Raw genomic sequence first — 20,863 nt, forward strand, 5'->3', positions numbered from 1 at the left:
TGTAAACAACAGCTGGTGCATGAAATCTAATAGTAAGGAAGTCTTGAGGTTTTGCTCACCTGAGGTAGAGTATCTCATGAAAAGCTATAGACCACAATATTTACCAAGAGAGATTTCATCTATATTTTTCATAGCTGTCTATTTACCGCCACAAACCGATGCTGGCACTAAGACCGCACTATATGAGCTGTATACGAGCATAAGCAAAAAGGAAAAAAACTCATCCAGAGGCAGTGCTCCTAGTGGCCGGGGACTTGAAGGCAGGGAAACTTAAATCCATTTGACCTCATTTCTATTAACATGTTAAAGGTGCAACCAGAGGGGAAAAAAACTAGACCATCTTTACTCCACACACAGAGATGCGTACAAATTCTCCACCACCGTCCATTTGGCAAATCTGACCATAATTCTAACCTTCTGATTCCTGTTTACAAGCAAGAACTAAAACAGGTAGCAATGCACTCTAGGGACTCCTTGTGGCGGGCCGGGTGCATGCACCCTGACTTTGGTCGCCAGTTGTTCCTCTGACACATTGGTGCGGCTGGCTTCCGGGTTAAGCGAGCGGTGTGTCAAGAAGCAGTGCGGCTTGGCAGGGTTGTGTTTCGGGGGACGCGTGGCTCTCAACCTTCGCTTCTCCCGAGTCCGTACTGGAGTTGCAGCGATGGTACATGACTGTAACTACCAAGTGGATATCATGCAATTTGGGAGAAAAAGGGGTAACATTTATAAAAAATTAAAATAGGAGTGTCTGCTAAATGACCTACATTTAAAATGTACAGTTTAACAGACTGAACAACTAACACGAACATAAGGGATGGTTTCCCGTTCACATATAGAAGGAACAGTTTGAAACAAGCACATCTCCTAACAAACTGACACATTAAATAAACAAGCATTCATCATCACATTTCACACTTTATAGGCAGTTTGAATAGGCTAGGGACTAAAAAGCACTGATGCTGGTTTGAATACTACTTGAATAGAGAGGAGGAACTTGTTGGATTGATTCTGTACAGGCCCTCAAAAAGCCTGGAGTCACAAGAGGAACTACTTGCTGTACTGCTGAATCATTCATTCTTATTCAGGTGTCCTATATCTTAGGTCAACACTTGACCTAGGTATCCAACACATTCGGATAAAATGCTGGAGGAAAGGAGCAGTTGTGAGTCACAATGTTATTTTAAGAGGCTGTTAACAAGTAACTGAATTAATTAATAGATTCCCTCACACTTGAGGTTAATCTTCCCACAAATCACGTTGCTGCCTTTCCACGTATCTTTTTACTTGTCTTCCCTCCTCGAAACTGAATGTAAAAGCAAAGGTAATCATTACTTTAAGTCTTATGTTCTGTCTATTCTACAATTGAAACATATCTTGTCTATTTTTCTACATGTACAGCCACTCCCTATACAGACAGACACACTGCTATCACGCAGTTGCGTAATTTGACAAGCACAAAACAGGAGGGAGTGGGCAGCAGACAACTGCATGGTTTCAGCTATTTGTTCAAATCAGAATTAGTCCTATGCTAAATTACACCCCCCCCCTACACACATTTTCGCGGACTACTGGACATAACATTATCAGCGTTTATGACCACTGATTTATTAACCAATGATGTTCGGGTCGCTCTGGGGCAGGACGCACCTGAACACTGAAAACCACTAGCGGACAGGCTGAGAGAAGGGCGAGGAAAATATAATGGTCATGGACAAGTCCTCAACAACATGAAGAATACAATCGGTGAAAGCGCTTAATTTCACGACTACAATCTGGTACGGTATTTAATTAGAAAGCGAATTTACAGTTTGAGCGAGGATATTGTATGGCATCGTTGATATTTAGGCTATAGTATAGGCTAATATTCTGCCATCTAATTACCAGGCAAAATAGCCAATTTGTACAGACAAATAGTGGACTGAGATTAGACGTTTCCCATCTCAATGTATAGAAGGAGATGCATAACGCATACAGTCAGCAGGTGGAGTCTAAATTCAGCTGTAGATTTCCATCGCCTAGACAGGAGCACTAGTTCAGAAGCCCGGCTGCTTGGAGGGGATTTCTTTCATGTACTATGCATGCATGTATGCATGTGATAGTCTTCAATCGGGCCCTAATATTCACACAAACGATGCACACTGGTTCCATTTGTTTAGTTTTTTCAAATACTGTAGGCCTGACTACATGTGTTTCAAAATATGTTGATTGACACATGGAGAGTGACAACGTTGCGCATTGTGATCTTGTTTTCCGTTGGTCAGCATAGTCTTTTTTGGGATATGGATGGTTTTACGGGAGATGTAGCAGTGTAGCCTCCACGATCAATGCTTTACTGCTGACTGGTTTATATGAACGTGATCACCACTCTCTCCGTTCTCTCCTAGAGCACTGGTATGGCTGCTAAAAAAATATAATTTAATAGTGAGATAGTGTATGAAGCCGTTAGCCAGAGATCCGACTACATTTTTCTTTTTGAGTTGGAGCGGGTTCCATTCCCTATAACGGCAGCTCGGAGCTGGCACTGGTTATGGATGGAACATGTAGCTCAATCCAGGGATGCAATACTCCAAATTCCCCAAGTATCCAAACCATGGCTAGATTAGCCTATGCCACATCAATTTCCAGTAGCCTTCACGGGGTTTATTTCCGTGATTGTTGCTGGGTGATTGATATGTTAGATTAAATAATAAAGACAGACACAACTGTCAAGTTCAGTAGCCTTGTTCAAGCGTTGTACAAGTCCCTACATATGGGTCCGGGGAACAGCCCAGCTGGTCGATTATCTATCAACTAGACTCATCATCCTTTTCAATAGAAAGTGCAAACGTAACAGCACAACATTAAGTTCTTAACAGTCAAGTCATAACAAATGAAAATGCATTTTCTTTTTATTTCAGATGTCATCTTATTTTTTTAAATTATATGTAAACAGAGGACAAGTTAACACAGAGTAGTGATCAACAATGAGAATATAGTCCTTTTGTCTGTGACTGAATAAGTCCATGCTGACGATTTACCAGGCCCTTGTGGGCAGTTTGTGTGACATCATGGCTTCCTTTTGCTGTTCATGAGCGTACTCGTTGCATGTGCTGAAGGTCTTTAATTTCTTCTTGCATGTTTGGACAGTTTTTTTTATGTTTCACGTGCCTGGCGGTAGCATGCGTCAACTCCTACGTGACTGGAGTGTATGCGGGTATAGTGTAAGCATCTCTGGACGTAGTGATTTGGGGATAATGACCTTCTGACCTCTGAACAAGATGCCATTTTGCACGCTGATCTCATCTCGAAAGGTCCAGTATTCTCTCACTGAAAGGTGTCTCTCATTTCAGGTACGGCCAACCTGTGAGAACCTTGGACTTCAGTGACTGTAGGTGTTCGTCCTTGTCAGTGTGTTGCCTGGTCTGGGCTAGGCGGTGATCTGTGACGTTTAATTAAGTAGTCTGCCTGATTGATCTGTTGAACATCTTGTTCCTGCTGTAGCGAACAGATGGCTTGCTGCTGATAGGCAGTGCCTCTGCCTGTACATTGTGCCATGCTCAGTGTGTTGCAGATGTACATCTCTGGTCCTGGCTTGTAGACGACCTTCAGGCTGTAGTTTTGCAGAGTCAGGAGCATGCTTTCAAACCTCTTGGGGGGCACGTTGAGGAGAGGTTTACTGAATATGGCAATGAGTGGTTTGTGGTCAGTTCCAGCGGTGACCAGCTCTCGACTATATAAGTAGTGATGGAAGCGCTGGCAGGAGAAGATGGTGCTGAGGCACTCTCTCTCAATTTGTGCATAGGTTTGCTCTCGAGGCAAATGCACCTGGCTGGCCTTCCAGCATAGGACAGTATCCAAGTCCACTTTAGCTGGAGTTGCACTGGATTGTGACAGGCTTCGTAATGTTGTAGTAGCGCTGGCATGGATGAAGCCAGAGATTTCATCTCCTGCACTGCGGCCTCATGTTTGGGTAGCCAGTGCCATCGTGTGTCTTTGTCCAGCAACTGGCACAGAGGCTCACAGACTACTGATAGGTGTGGCATAAACTTTGCAAAATAGTTTGCAAAACCGATGAGACGCTGCAGTCCTTTTGCATCAGATGGGTTTGGCATGTCGAGGATTGCTCTGACTTTGTCTTGTTCCAGCTTCAGGCCTTTGGCCGAGAGAATGTGGCCATGGAAGTGACGTCTTTCACCTTGAACTGCAGCTTCTTCAGGTCAAGGCACAGTTTAACTGATCATGGGCGCTCCATCAGTGCCAGGAGCTTCACATCATTGTGTCACCACAGCCTACGATCAGGACATCATCAGCGACGGGTTCAATGCCCTTGAGCCCAGCCAGTAACTCTTCCTGTTTGCGTTGGTATACCTCAGGCGCCACTGAGACACAAAACATGAGCTTGAACAAGCGTTTCTAAATCCGGGGGGTCCAGAAGGTAGTCATGAAGCTGCTTTCTTCGTCCAGCTTGCATTGCAGGAATGCATCTCGGTCATCCACCAAGGTGAAAATCCTGGCCTTGGGAAGTTTGTAGAGGACATCCTCCAGTGTCGGCAATGATGTAGTAGGAATGTTTTAGTGCTTGGTTCCGATGCTTTGGGTCGATGCAGACCCTCAACTTCTCTGGCTTTTTCACTATGACCATATTGCTGATCCAGTCAGTTGGTTCAGTCACAGATGTCATGTGGCCATCGGCCTCATACTTGTCCAGCTGGGCCTTCACAGCCACTTTCAATGCAATGGGCACATTGTGAGGAGCACACTGGACTGACACTCTCATCCAATTCAAGGTGTACCTCCCCAGGTACTGATTCACTGTGCTCATTGAATACATCGTCATATCTACTGAGTAGTTGTTCTTTGGACAGAGATCCATGTTGCACATGCTCCACAATGTGCAGGTCATTTGGTACGGGGAACTGCATCAGTCCCAGGCGTTTACATTTAGAGTCTGAGAGGAGAAGATGTTAACAACTTGATTCTGGCACGTAGTACCGGAATCCAGTTGACATTGTTGCAGCTTGTTGTGTAGTCGTAGTGGCACAAACCATTTCTTCCCTCTTGAGTGTACAGCCCCAATGGATTCATGCATGTAATTGTCACTTTCACTGTTCTGCTCTGAACACTGAGTGACACCATCAACACAGCGAATCTTGCCCTCACTCACCCTTCTTTTGCTTTTGAGACACTTTTGCAAGGTGATTATTAGTTCCACAAGCTCTGCATGGTTTTTCGTAGGCAGGGCAGTGGTCTTTGCCTCGTGTGTTTGCAATTCCACAGTATTTGCATGCTATGGGGCTGTCTGTGTTCACCATTCGTGGTGAATTGTCTGAATGTCTGCCTCGCAACAGCATGAACAGTATCAGCGTCGGTGCGTGGGGTTTCCATTTCCATTACTCTCATTCTCATGTCAGTGACTTCGGCAGTGCGGCACATTTCAGTGGCAGTTACTGATGTTAATAAGCGCCTCTCTTTTAGTAGATGCCAGCGCGTGTCACAATTTGCAAATCCCAGTACTATTTTGACACACATCAGTTAATCTTTCAATCCCCCTTATTCACAAGAAGCAGATCTTTCTCTCAAACAGGTTACAAAGTTGTATACTGACTCACTCTCTTCCTGTTTGCAGCGCCAAAAACGAACCACTCGTAAATGACGTTCCTGGCGGGCTTGAAGTAATTCTCCAATGCATTCAGTATGGCCTTTGCATTAACCTGTTGTGCTGTGAGGGTGAGATTGTGTCGGTAGATATGCCTGCATTCGCTGCCCATTAAGCTCCTCAGAGTTGCCGCTTGGACCTTGTTGGATTTTTCGTGTAGACTTGTTGCCAGCACATAGTCCTCGAATTCATCCCTGTCCCAATTAGTATTCCAGTCCCCTGTAAGAACCATTGGTTTTGGTGGTGGAATGTTCACTGCCATAGCGATGAAATAGGAAGTCTCTTTGCCTTCAGCCATCGAGGTAGGTAGTGATGCTAGCAAGCCAGCTAACAACAACTTTCTATATGATATATTAGATTAAAGAATAAAGACACAGAAATGTCAAGTTCAATAGCCTTGATCAAGCATTGTCCCTACATACGGGGTCCAGAGAACAGATCAGCTAGTCGATTACCTGTCAACTAGACTCCGTAACAGTGATGGGTCTGTGAATACTGAACATGTATGTACGTTATAGGCCATGTCAGTGAAGGATTGGCTTGTTAGCTAGTGAATATGCTAACGTTAGCATCCTAGCTAAACATTAGGCTATGGGCTGGCACTGGCAGTCTGGGATTATGGAGAGGGAATTCAATTATTTATTCATCATTTTGCTAGGTAGTTATCTAGCTGTGGCCATCTGGCTAGTATCAACAAGTTGTTATTTTGTAGAAAGCCCTTAAGTGGTAACATTGGAATCTAGACCATAAGCAATACGCACAAATATGCATTGCCCAACAACGCTACTGCCACCCTCTGGTTTGAATTATTTGGACAAGGCTGGGTGAATGACTACTTCCAAGGTCTTTGCTGTGTCAACACAAAAGAGATTGACTGCACTATTTTGGTATTGCAGGGTTTGGTAGGATAGGAGGGGGGGGTCACTGTATTTTAGATGTTTATGATGTTTATATTGGCCTAATTCTGCCCTGCATGCATTGTTTGTAGTTTTCCTCTGGACATGTAGAAGAATCTTACAGAACTCTGCATGCAGGGTTTCAATGGGTTGTTTGTCCCATTGAGTGAAATCTTGTTTTGCAAGTGGACCTCACATCTCGCTGCCATAAAGTGCAATTGTTTCAATGACACATTCAATTAGTTTTAGCCAAATATTTCAATTTTAAATGGTTTATTAACGGTGTAGAATGCCCTGCGTGCTTTCTCTCTGTTCATTCACTGCATCATTAAGGTGTCCAGTTGAGTAATTGTAGTGTGTGCAGTACTCTATATGTTTTGTACCAATTCAGAACTGTGGTCTATTTCCCTGATATCTGGATTGTCATTGGGAAATCATTATTTTAGTATTTTTGGGGTTTACTGCCAGAGGCCCAGGCTCTGCTGTAGGCCATGGGCTGTGGGTGACACCAGGCACAGATCATCTGCGAAGACCCTGGATAAAGAATTCTGTTATTTTCTTGCTAATTTTGATGCCCCCTACACAGCTTTAAATAACTTTGTAGAACGGTCCTGTATGCCAAATAGAATCAAATGCCTTTTGGAAGTTGATAAAGCAAGTGTACATTTTCATATTATTTTGGTGGACATGTTTATCAATCAGGGTGTGTAGGCTGTAAATGTTTTGGTACATCTTTCGTTGTTTCGGTTTGTATCCAATTTGGCTTTTAATCAAGACATTGTGCTTATTGAGGAAGTTTAGACCTCTTTACATTTATAATACTGCAGAAAACCTTGCCCAGGTTACTGTTCAAACAAATGCCTCTAATTGTTAGAGTCAAATTTTTCTCCATCCTTAAAGATTGGGGTTTTGAGTCCTTGATTCCAGATGTCAGGGAAATAAAATGAAGCAGTTTTAACCTTATCATACATCAGTTCCAAATATCTCTAACGGCGTGAGTTTTTTTTTATGCGCGTGATGTCAGAATATGCTCACTGTTCCAAAATATGATTATTGCGCAAAAGGACAGTTAACATACGCTGCCTGCTAATTATCTATAGGCTATGTTTCAACTTGTCAATTTCAAATTATTTTCAGTCAACAGTTTGAATTGAGGTGTGTTCCACCTCCTCATTAATTCACATAGAAGTAGCCCATTTCAGCGTTGCGGACAATTTTACGTTTTGAGGCTTTAGTGTGAAGATGCTGGAAGAAATAGGTACAAAAGTATCTATATCCACAGTAAAACAAGTCCTATATCGACATAACCTGAAAGGCTGCTCAGCATGGAAGAAGCCACTGCTCCAAAACCGCCATAAAAAAGCCAGACTATGGTTTGCAACTGCACATGGGGACAAAGATTGTACTTTTTGGAGACATGTCCTCTGGTCTGATGAAACAAAAATAGAACTGTTTGGCCATAATGACCATCATTATGTTTGGAGAAAAAAGGGGGAGGCTTGCAAGCTAAAGAACACCATCCCAACCATGAAGCACAGGGGTGGCAGCATCATGTTTTTCTTTGCTGCAGGAGGGACTGGTGCACTTCACAAAATCAACGACATCATGAGGAGGAAAATGATGTGGATATATTGAAGCAACATCTCAAGACATCAGTCAGGAAGTTAAAGCTTGGTCGCAAATGGGTCTTCCAAATAGACAATGACCCCAAGCATACTTCCAAAGTTGTGTCAAAATGGCTTAAGGACAACAAAGTCAAGGTATTGGAGTGGCCATCACAAAGCCCTGACCTCAATTCTATAGAAAATGTGTTGGCAGAACTGAAAAAGCATGTGCGAGCAAGGAGGCCTACAAACCTGATTCAGTTACACCAGCTCGGTCAGGAGGAATGGGCCAAAATTCACCCAACTTATTGTGGGAAGGTTGTGGAAGGCTACCCGAAATGATTGACCCAAGTTAAACAGTTTAAAGACAATGCTACCAAATACCAATTGGGTGTTTGTAAACTTCTGACCAACTGGGAATGTGATGAAATAAATAACAGCTGAAATAAGTCATTCTCTCTACTATTATTCTGACATTTCACATTCTTAAAATAAAGTGGTGATCCTAATTGACCTAGACAAGTCATTTTTACTATGATTAAATGTCAGGAATTGTGAAACACCTTAGCCAAATAGATTTAAACTCAATTTATGTAAACTTCTGACTTCAACTGTATGTATGGAGCATAATGTATTTAGAGTTGTATTCACATGTTTTCAAGTACTGGTAACGAATAATGCATTCCGATTATTGCATAGATTGTAATGGAAACCTATGATGTGTGTAAAATACTTTTTTGATGGTTGTGCTGATTTATAATGAGCTAATGCTAAGCTATTTGCCAGCTACGTGTATGTGTGGCGCCATGTTTGTTGACATTATACCATGCATTCTGGGTGTCACGTAATCTGTCAGACCAAAGATGTTATATTGAGGTACATGAATAGTTCACTCATCTTTCGGGTAAACGTCTGGAAGTGAATGAAGGGAAGTGAATGATCGTAGATGACACACCCCTTCAACATGCATACTATAAACAGACCAAACTCCTCTTGTCTCTTATCTTTGGTTGATGCGAAAAAACAAACATGGAGGCGCGCACAAACTACCCATCGTCGGATTACTTTCGATTTTTAGAAAGTATTTACTCAATTATTTTGATCAATGGTGAGCTCACTTGTGATGTGATTAATTATAAATAGTAATTGCTATTAGCTAATTCATATTGTAGTTTCTCTCAGCCGAGAGTTATAAAAATATGACCACTTGTGTTGCGTCAATCTTTCCCCAGTAAGCGCTAGGACAATTGTACCCTACATTTTCCGGTTTGGGTTATTGTGTTATGCTGTAGCTAATTCTGTGAATGTCTGAACATTGCATCCAAAAATAAACTGGACATAACTGGTCACATTCTGGACATAACTTTGTAAGGAGTGTGTTTGTGCAAAATGTTTCTGTGAAGAAACAGTGTGGCCTTCTCAAATGCTGACTGTTGCATCAATCGAAACTGGAAGTTCTAAATAAGTTTTCTAGTCACACCGGTTTGAGCGTACTGACCACTGTAGAATGATCACAGTTTACTGGGCTGTGAATGTGTGGTTGTTTCCATGTCTGTTCTTTTGAGAAACAATGCAATTTGGCTGTGATCAGACAGGTGTTAGTGGCTTGATGGTGAAAAAGCTGAGAAAGAAAGGGTCAATGTCTGTAATTATGTACTCTCTCTCTCACACACAGACACAAACAAAGCTTTAAGTACTTTTAAAACTTCAGGCATTCTAAATGAGTGTGACTATAGGAGAAAAAAACTGGCCTATGGATACAAAGAGCTTTTTAACTTGTCCAGCAATGTTATGAAAACATTGTAACCATCTGTACTGTTTAGATAACTTTACACGCGTAGGTCTACACCCACTCTCTCTATCACTTACTCCTACTCTCATGCTATTGACTATTATATTGATTACCTCATCGTGGGGAATGAACCTATTCCTTTTCAGTTCTTCCCAGGCAGAAATAAAAAACATATGCTAACTTTCACATGATTTTGTCTAGAGGCACACTGTCTTCAGCTATTTAAAGGTGCAAGCATTGACTGTAGCTGTGTTCTGGGTCCATGCGGAAACACGTGCACTTAAAAGGTTTCCGTGCGGTGAAGAAATGGAGATGTGATTAACGGTGTCACTTTTTTTTTTTACTGCGACTAACATGTCACGTGTTAACTTTCACAGCCCTAGGATTAAATGTAACTCACAAATACTCCATTATTTTTTTCCCCTTGCAGGGTAATTCCAAGATGGACAAATATCTGTCACCTCCTCAGAATATCCCAGACATCAGACAGCCATCTTTAACGGAGGACCTTGGTTCCCCATACAGCATCAACATGAGTCCCCTCCTACCTGACGTTACCTACCTGTGCCCCAACCTGTGTCGGCCTATGAGACCCATCAAGACAGAGCCTCTCTCCCACTCCCTCATCCATCCCAGTTGCCAGTGCAACCCTGGTCCAACAACCCTTCCAGAACACCCTGGGCTTTATGGCGCTTCAACAGACACAGGAAGTAGTCTGTTCATTAAACAGGAAATTCCCTCCCTGGACTTCCCAGACATTCCGTTGTTCCAGCTGTTGAACTCTGAGCTGGAGCAGCTGGTGCCCGATCACCCGGTGAACACCAACCTCCATAGTAGGGTCCCTATGTCCTCCTTGTCGGTCCCTTTCGGCAACGTCCACATACCATCCCCCCAGATTGTTGTGAAATCTATGGGAAGCCCACAACATTTTGGCAATCGTCTGACAACCCAGTTTGCAAGCCATTCGCAGCAGCGACCAGACTATCTTCCTCCGTCCCCGCCTAACTCTGAGCCAGGGAGCCCAGACAGAGGGAAAGAGCTGATCCAGAATCGTTCTCTGCCTTCATCTTATGCAGCCAGTATTGCTTCGAAACTAAGACCTGTTCTTAGGCAAGTCCCAAGCTCTGGTCTAGGACCAGTTCTGAGCAAATGTCTTAGATTAGTTCAGAGTCCAGGTCTTGGACAAAGCCAAAGTTCTAGTCTTGGAACAGGCCAGAACCCTGGTGTTGGGCCAGTCTCCCCAAAGTTGGCTCAATCGGTTCCAGAGAGGTTTAACCGCAGGAATAACACTGACCTGGAGAGGAGGAGGATACATCACTGTGACATTCCAGGTGAGGAGACATGGCAGGTAGTCTCAATTCACTAAAGCAGGGTTCCCAAACTGGCGGCCCGTGGGCCGAATTTGGCCCGTGGGTTGTTTTATGTGGCCCTCCCCATGTTTTCTGAGCATAGAAAATAAATACACTGCTCAAAAAAATAAAGGGAACACTTAAACAACACAATGTAACTCCAAGTCTATCACACTTCTGTGAAATCAAACTGTCCACTTAGGAAGCAACACTGATTGACAATAAATTTCACATGCTGTTGTGCAAATGGAATAGACAACAGGTGGAAATTATAGGCAATTAGCAAGACACCCCTAATAAAGGAGTGGTTCTGCAGGTGGTGACCACAGACCACTCTCAGTTCCTATGCTTCCTGGCTGATGTTTTGGTCACTTTTGAATGCTGGTGGTGCTTTCACTCTAGTGGTAGCATGAGACGGAGTCTACAACCCACACAAGTGGCTCAGGTAGTGCAGCTCATCCAGGATGGTACATCAATGCGAGCTGTGGCAAGAAGGTTTGCTGAGTCTGTCAGCGTAGTGTCCAGAGCATGGAGGTGCTACCAGGAGACAGGCCAGTACATCAGGAGACGTGGAGGAGGCCGTAGGAGGCCAACAACCCAGCAGCAGCAGGAGGAGCACTGCCAGAGCCCTGCAAAATGACCTCCAGCAGGCCACAAATGTGCATGTGTCTGCTCAAACGGTCAGAAACAGACTCCATGAGGGTGGTATGAGGGCCCGACGTCCACAGGTGGGGGTTGTGCTTTCAGCCAAACACCGTGCAGGAAGTTTGGCATTTGCCATTGAACACCAAGATTGGCAAATTCGCCACTGGCGCCCTGTGCTCTTCACAGATGAAAGCAGGTTCACACTGAGCACATGTGACAGACGTGACAGAGTCTGGAGACCGCCGTGGAGAACGTTCTGCTGCCTGCAACATCCTCCAGCATGACCGGTTTGGTGGTGGGTCAGACATGGTGTGGGGTGGCATTTCTTTGGGGGGCCGCACAGCCCTCCATGTGCTCGCCAGAGGTAGCCTGACTGCCATTAGGTACCGAGATGAGATCCTCAGACCCCTTGTGAGACCATATGCTGGGGCGGTTGGCCCTGGGTTCCTCCTAATGCATGACAATGCTAGACCTCATGTGGCTGGAGTGTGTCAGCAGTTCCTGCAAGAGGAAGGCATTGATGCTATTTGACTGGCCCGCCTGTTCCCCATTCCTGAATCCAATTTAGCACATCCGGGACATCATGTCTCGCTCCATCCACCAACGCCACGTTGCACCACAGACTGTCCAGGAGTTAGCGGATGCTTTAGTCCAGGTCTGGGAGGAGATCCCTCAGGAGACCATCCGCCACCTCATCAGGAGCATGCCCAGGCGTTGTAGGGAGGTCATACACACTACTGAGCCTCATTTTGACTTGTTTTAAGGACATTACATCAAAGTTGGATAAGCCTGTAGTGTGGTTTTCCACTTTAATTTTGAGTGTGACTCCAAATCCAGACCTCCATGGGTTGATAAATTTGATTTCCATTGATAATTTTTGTGTGATTTTGTTGTCAGCACATTCAACTATGTAAAGAAAAATGTATTTAACAAGAATATTTCATTCATTCAGATCTAGGATGTGTTATTTTAGTGTTCCCTTTTTTTGAGCAGTGTATATACAGTACCAGTCAAAGCTTTGGACACACTAACTCATTCTAGGGTTTTTCTTTATTTTTTTTAACCTTTTTCTACATAGTAGAATATTAGTGAAGACATCAAAACTATGAAAAAACACATTTGGAATTATGTAGTATCCAAAAAAAGTCTTAAACAAATCAAAATAAACTTAGCATAAAAATAAACGTCCTCTCGCTGTCAACTGTGTTTATTTTCAGCAAACTTAACATTTGTAAATATTTGAATGACCATAACAAGATTCAACAACTGAGACATAAACGGAACAAGTTCCATAGACATGTGACTAACAGAAATTGAATAATGTGGGGGGGGTTGTCAAAATCAAAAGTAACAGTCAGTATCTGGTGTGGCCACCAGCTGCATTAATTACTGCAGTTCATATCCTCCTCATGGACTGCACCAAATTTACCAGTTCTTGCTGTGAGATGTTACCCCACTATTCCACCAAGGTACTTGCAAGTTTCCGGACATTTCTGGGGGGAATGGCCCTAGACCTCAGTTCAGCCTCTCTCAGCCTATTGCGGACAGTCTGAGCACTGATGGAGGGATTGTGCGTTCCTGGTGTAACTCGGGCAGTTGTTGTTACCATCCTGTACCTGTCCAGCAGGTGTGATGTACCGATCCTGTGCAGGTGTTGTCACTCGTGGTCTGCCACTGCGAGGGCGATCAGCTATCCGTTCTGTCTCCCTGTAGCGCTGTCTTTGGTGTCTCACAGTACTGATATTGCAATTTATTGCACTGGCCACATCTGCAGTCCTCATGCCTCCTTGCAGCATGCCTAAGGCAAGTTCACTCAGATGAGTAGGGACCCTGGGCATCGTTCTTTAGTGTCTTAAGTTTTCATAACTGTGACCTTAATTGTCTACCGTCTGTAAGCTGTTAGTGTTAGTTAGTGTTAGTTTTTACTAATTATCTTTGAATGACAGGGTCCTGAAAAAGGGACATTTCTTTTCTTGGTGAGTTTATATTTCAGATTCTTCAAAGAAGCCACCCTTTTTCCTAGCTGACAGCTTTTCACACTCTTGGTATTCTGTCAGGTAGTCAGTCACCTGTAATGCATTTCAATTGACAGGAGTGCCTTGTTGAAGGTTAATTTGTGGGTTTTCTTTCTTTTTAATGCGTTTGAGCAAATCAGTTGTGTTATGACAAGATAGGGTAAAAGACCAAAATCTTCTGTATACCACCCCTACCTTGTCATAACACAACTGATTTGCTCAAGCGCATTAAGAAAGAAAGAAACTCGGTAGGGGTGGTATACAGAAGACTTTGGTCTTTTACCCTATTTGGTAAAAGACCAAGTCCATATTATGGTACGAACAACTCAAATAAGAAAAGTGAAACAACAGTCCATCATTATTTTATGACATGAATGTCAGTGAATCCTGAAAAGTTCAAGAACTTTAAAAGTGTATTCAAGTGCTGTAGCAAAAATCATCAAGTGCTATGATGAAACTGTCTCTCATGAGGACCGCCACAAGAAAGGAAGACCCAGAGTTTCCTCTGCTGCAGAGGATACATTTATTAGAGTTACCAGCCTCAGAAACTGCAGCATAAATAAATGCTTCACAGAGTTCAAGTAACAGACACATCTCAACATCAACTGTTCAGATGAGACTACGTGAATCAGGCCTTCATGGTCAAATTGCTGCAAAGAAACCACTACTAAAGGACACCAATAATAAAAAGATACTTGCTTGGGCCAAGAAACATGAGCAGATTATATTAGACCGTTGGAAATCTGTCCTTTGGTCTGGAGTCTAAATTTGAGATTTTTGGTTCCAACCGCCGTGTCTTTGTGAGACACAGAGTAGGTAAACGGATGATCTCCGCTTGTGGGACCCACCGTGAAGAATGGAGGAGGAGGTGAGATGGTGTGGGGGAGCTTTTATGATGACATTGTCTGTGATTTATTTAGAGATCACTATTAAGGTTCACTTTACCAGCATGTCTACCACAGCATTCTGCAGCGTTACGCCACACCATCTGGTTTGCACTTTGTCCCACTATCATTTGTTTTCCAACAGGACAATGACTCAACACACCTCCAGGCTGTGTAAGGGCTATTTGACCAAGAAGGAGAGTGATGGAGTGCTGCATCAGATGACCTGTCCTCCACAATCACCTGACCTCTACCCATTTAAATTTTTTTTTTTTTTTACATTTATTTAACCAGGCAAGTCAGTTAAGAACAAATTCTTATTTTCAATGACGGCCTAGGAACAGTGGGTTAACTGCCTGTTCAGGGGCAGAACGACAGATTTGTACCTTGCCAGCTCGGGGATTTGAACTTGCAACCTTTGGTTACTAGCCCAACACTCTAACCACTAGGCTGGCTAGCTGGATTAGGATGAGTTGGACCACAGAGTGAAGAAAAAGCAGCCAACAAGTGCTCAGCATATGTGGGAACTCCTTCAAGACTGTTGGAAAAGCATTCCAAGTTAAGCTGGTTGAGAGAATGCCAAGAGTGTGCAAAGCTGTCAAGGCAAGGGGTGGCTTCTTTGAAAGATCAAAAAGATATTTTGATTTGTTTAACACTTTTTTTGCTTACTGCATGATTCCATATGTGTATTTCATAGTTTTGATGTATTCACTATTTTTCTACAATGTAGAAAATAGTAAAAATAAAGAAAAACCCCTTGAATGAGTAGTATTTTGGAAACTTGTTCCCAGATATTCCCATGCATAATAGAGATACTTTTAATCGTATACAATTTTGAAGGAAGGTTTGAAATTATTGTTTTAGTTAAATATTATACTGTATCTTTTTGGGCTTCTTGTGGTCAATTTGCAGTCTACAAATTATTTGTAAATACGTTTCGGCTCACTGACCATCTGCTCAAGAAAAAAATGGCCCGCAGGTGAATCTAGTTGATTATTCCTGCACTAAAGTCTGTCTAAACTCGGTAGTCGAAGTTGGGTATTTTAAGGTTTAAAAGGCTTTTGAAGTGTGTTATTTCCACTTTGAAGTTCCAGACTTGACTTTCCCTTACGAAAAATGTATCAAAATATCCATAAGAAATAATAAATTCAATAATTCCAATGTTCTGTTGCTGCAGGAATATTATCCACCTGTAGCAAACTGGCTGAAATTAAGATCCTACATCTGCAGTGGGAGAGAGGCTTTGGTTTGCTTTTGAGTAATAAAGACTAGTTGGAGATTAGATGATTATGTTCTTGAAACCCATGGAATTGAATCAGAAAGATCAAACAAACAGAACATTAAACGGTTCCATAAAAGTCTAACTTGATTTATAAGCATGAATTGAATGCATTGTGTGGTTTATAATTCAATCATGACCATTAACACCACTCTGTCAGATGTAGGATGTTATTCTTGTTAATCAATTATAGTTATGTTGTAATGACATGCATTTGGTTCCATTCTTTTTCGTCAGGATGTAAGAAAGTCTACACCAAGTCCTCCCATTTAAAGGCCCATTTGCGGACACATACGGGTAAATGGTACTGGTAACATTATAAAAGTCCTGTTATGGGCAACTCGTCTCTTATTTTGGGGGGCCAGTATGTTATGTTGCCAGGCAAAATAATGCTTTTGGCATGCAGATGCATTCTGAATGCTAAATGAGATCTGGCCCACCAAATGTTGCCACATGTTGTCGAACATGTTTTAAACGGCTAAATTAAACAACTAAAACCTAAATGTTGCCTTGTTTGTGCTTTTATGCCTATCTATTATTTAATAATTGTGTAAAATATGAAATATCTTTACTGACCTTATAAAAACAAATATTATAGTTAAGTATTTAGTTAGTACTGTACATTTGTGACACCATAATCAACCCTGTTTCTGCTGTTGAATAATGTCATTGTGTGCTGCATTCCAGGAGAGAAGCCGTACCAATGCTCCTGGGAGGAATGCGAGTGGCGCTTTGCTCGTTCTGACGAGCTGACACGCCACTTTAGGAAACACACAGGGGCCAAGCCATTCCAGTGTGTTGTGTGTAACCGCTGTTTCTCCCGGTCTGACCACCTGGCTCTACACATGAAGAGGCACCGGAGCTAGAGAAGCCCACATACAGTATATCCTTTTTTTTATTAGATCAAAGTCAAATGAAACTTTATGTTAAATATACTTAAGTAAATCTCAAACTTTCACAATACTATTGTGCAGACAATTGTTTCACAGGATTAGGCTCTCTGTCCTTACTGAGAAATAAATGTGGTGCTGAAACACACATGGATTTGTTTTATTGTACCCATGTATCTTACATTGACTGCAATATGGATTGTAGCTTTTCCATGTATCTATTTCAGTAAACGCTGCCATGGTTTGATTTTTGAATAAGAGCACAAAGTTGGAAACAAAGCTAATTTCAGTATCTCTATGATTTATCTACAGCAGTGTTTCCCAAACCACTGCTTGTGTACCCCCAGCCATATCACCTATTTGATCTATTCCAGTACTAGCACACCTGATTCAACTAATCATTTGATTGTAAGTTGACGGCCCGGTTTCCCAAAAGCAGCTCAAGGCTATGTTCATTGTTAGAACCTTCGTTGGAGCATCGTTAAATCTCAGAGCTGTTTCCCAAACTATCGTTATTAACGTTGTACTTGAAAACACTCATAATGCCTGCCTCAGACCACTCGTAGGACAGCTAAGTGTGCCATTATTCTTTTTTGGCCTCACTTTATACACAGAAGATATCCGCTAAACATAGAATCACATTGTTTGTCCGTTGAAATACATTTCAGCAGGTGTATCTCACTGATCATCCCTAAAGCCAACACCTCATTTGGCCGCCTTTCGTTCCAGTTCTCTGCTGCCTGTGACTGGAACGAATTGCAAAAATCGCTGAAGTTGGAGACTTTTATCTCCCTCACCAACTTCAAACATCTGCTATCTGAGCAGCTAACCGATCGCTGCAGCTGTACATAGTCTATCGGTAAATAGCCCACCCAATTTTACCTACCTCATCCCCATACTGTTTATATTTATTTACTTTTCTGCTCTTTTGCACACCAATATCTCTACCTGTACATGACCATCTGATCATTTATCACTCCAGTGTTAATCTGCAAAATTGTAATTATTCGCCTACCTCCTCATGCCTTTTGCACACAATGTATATAGATAGACTCTCTTTTTTTTCTACTGTGTTATTGACTTGTTAATTGTTTACTCCATGTGTAACTCTGTGGTGTTGTCTGTTCACACTGCTATGCTTTATCTTGGCCAGGTCGCAGTTGCAAATGAGAACTTGTTCTCAACTAGCCTACCTGGTTAAATAAAGGTGAAATAAAAATGTTCAATTAATTTAGTTCTATTTTGCTACTTGTAGGCTACTGTCTGTAATTTGTCTCCAAATTTATCATGATCTACCAAATCTGTGATTTTAGTGCATTTTTATTGGGTAAGCATTAGAATAAGCCGCCTCAATATTTGCAGTCGTAGGTGGTAATACTGTTTCTCTCTATGAGCTGATCCGTAGTCAGTATTGTGAAATTATTATGTTTGTGTAAAATTTGAATGGAGAAAGCTGATCCGAGAGCAGCACTCCCTTTCTTTAGATCCTATCAGTATCGACACATGCTCCAATGACTTAGCGACCGTTCTCTCTGCATGGTGTTTTGGGAAACGCATGTTACATCTTCGAAAAGATACATTGTTAAAACACGCGTAAGCCTAAATTACATCGTTATAGATCGAAAAAGTGAAACAGTTGGGGTTCTCAATTTACAGTATTATCTCTGTCTTTTCTACTTAGTATTGGTACTTCAAGGCAAAATATTTTAATGTATTACTATTGACGTGTAAGTATGACTACGACTACATTTAAATCCTGTATATCATGTACAAATGGAAGTCTAAGTAATATTTTTTTAAATCTTGTTTAAGAATGATATCACACATTATACAGTGCCTTGCGAAAGTATTCGGCCCCCTTGAACTTTGCGACCTTTTGCCACATTTCAGGCTTCAAACATAAAGATATAAAACTGTACTTTTTTGTGAAGAATCAACAACAAGTGGGACACAATCATGAAGTGGAACGACATTTATTGGATATTTCAAACTTTTTTCAAAAATCAAAAACTGAAAAATTGGGCGTGCAAAATTATTCAGCCCTTTTACATTCAGTGCAGCAAACTCTCTCCAGAAGTTCAGTGAGGATCTCTGAATGATCCAATGTTGACCTAAATGACTAATGATGATAAATACAATCCACCTGTGTGTAATAAAGTCTCCGTATAAATGCACCTGCACTGTGATAGTCTCAGAGGTCCGTTAAAAGCGCAGAGAGCATCATGAAGAACAAGGAACACACCAGGCAGGTCCGAGATACTGTTGTGAAGAAGTTTAAAGCCGGATTTGGATACAAAAAGATTTCCCAAGCTTTAAACATCCCAAGGAGCACTGTGCAAGCGATAATATTGAAATGGAAGGAGTATCAGAACACTGCAAATCTACCAAGACCTGGCCGTTCCTCTAAACTTTCAGCTCATACAAGGAGAAGACTGATCAGAGATGCAGCCAAGAGGCCCATGATCACTCTGGATGAACTGCAGAGATCTACAGCTGAGGTGGGAGACTCTGTCCATAGGACAACAATCAGTCGTATATTGCACAAATCTGGCCTTTATGGAAGAGTGGCAAGAAGAAAGCCATTTCTTAAAGATATCCATAAAAAGTGTAGTTTAAAGTTTGCCACAAGCCACCTGGGAGACACACCAAACATGTGGAAGAAGGTGCTCTGGTCAGATGAAACCAAAATTGAACTTTTTGGCAACAATGCAAAAAGTTATGTTTGGCGTAAAAGCAACACAGCTCATCACACTGAAAACACCATCCCCACTGTCAAACATGTTGGTGGCAGCATCATGGTTTGGGCCTGCTTTTCTTCAGCAGGGACAGGGAAGATGGTTAAAATTGATGGGAAGATGGATGGAGCCAAATACAGGACCATTCTGGAAGAAAACCTGATGGAGTCTGCAAAAGACCTGAGACTGGGACGGAGATTTGTCTTCCAACAAGACAATGATCCAAAACATAAAGCAAAATCTACAATGGAATGGTTCAAAAATAAACATATCCAGGTGTTAGAATGGCCAAGTCAAAGTCCAGACCTGAATCCAATCGAGAATCTGTGGAAAGAACTGAAAACTGCTGTTCACAAATGCTCTCCATCCAACCTCACTGAGCTCGAGCTGTTTTGCAAGGAGGAATGGGAAAAAATGTCAGTCTCTCGATGTGCAAAACTGATAGAGACATACCCCAAGCGACTTACAGCTGTAATCGCAGCAAAAGGTGGCGCTACAAAATATTAACTTAAGGGGGCTGAATAATTTTGCACGCCCAATTTTTCAGTTTTTGATTTTTGAAAAAAGTTTGAAATATCCAATAAATGTCGTTCCACTTCATGATTGTGTCCCACTTGTTGTTGATTCTTCACAAAAAAATACAGTTTTATATATTTATGTTTGAAGCCTGAAATGTGGCAAAAGGTCGCAAAGTTCAAGGGGGCCGAATACTTTCGCAAGGCACTGTAGGTTGTAAACGGTGAGACCTAATGTCCGACCGACACCACTATAGATAAAGTTTCAAGAAAGGAAAAGCACACATAGGTTAAGAGATAGCAAAATACACATTGAGTGTGAGAACACATAGGGAGTAGTGACATATACATCAATAGACACATAGGAGTAATTTAATCAGAATTTTAAAAGCACACACATAGAATAAGCAGATAAATATATCTATCAGTCACAAGGAACAACTAAGAATAAGTAGAATTTATGGTCATATAAAGTGTGAGATCTAAATAATCTATCAGGATTCATACAGGATTCATATAAAATTCTAGGAAAGATTAACGGGAGGTATTTATCAACATAGGTTAAGGATAATAATGGAAAAAAGCACATACATAGATCATAGAAATCCATACATATAGATTGTG

At 41.9% G+C, this 20,863-nt stretch overlaps 1 protein-coding gene across 3 annotated transcripts; it reads left to right on the plus strand.

Annotated features, from left to right (window-relative positions):
• Positions 1–1,367: 1,367 nt before the first annotated feature.
• On the plus strand, positions 1,368–18,223 carry LOC110519944 (Krueppel-like factor 5). 3 transcript variants are annotated; one of them, XM_021596833.3, is made up of 4 exons: positions 1,368–1,775; positions 10,358–11,258; positions 16,337–16,396; positions 16,787–18,223. In XM_021596833.3, exons 2-4 carry the CDS (start codon positions 10,370–10,372, stop codon positions 16,963–16,965), a joined length of 1,128 nt encoding a protein of 375 aa, XP_021452508.2. In that variant the 5' UTR covers positions 1,368–1,775; positions 10,358–10,369; the 3' UTR covers positions 16,966–18,223. The 3 variants fall into 3 exon arrangements, with proteins under 3 accessions (XP_021452508.2, XP_021452510.2, XP_021452509.2); XM_021596835.3 differs by having other exon boundaries at positions 1,433–1,775; positions 16,337–16,403; XM_021596834.3 differs by lacking the exon at positions 16,337–16,396 and having other exon boundaries at positions 1,435–1,775.
• Positions 18,224–20,863: the final 2,640 nt, after the last annotated feature.

The sequence above is a fragment of the Oncorhynchus mykiss genome, chromosome 3 (genome assembly GCF_057628025.1).
Source record: "Oncorhynchus mykiss isolate SJ-2025 chromosome 3, ASM5762802v1, whole genome shotgun sequence".
NCBI lineage: Eukaryota > Metazoa > Chordata > Actinopteri > Salmoniformes > Salmonidae > Oncorhynchus > Oncorhynchus mykiss.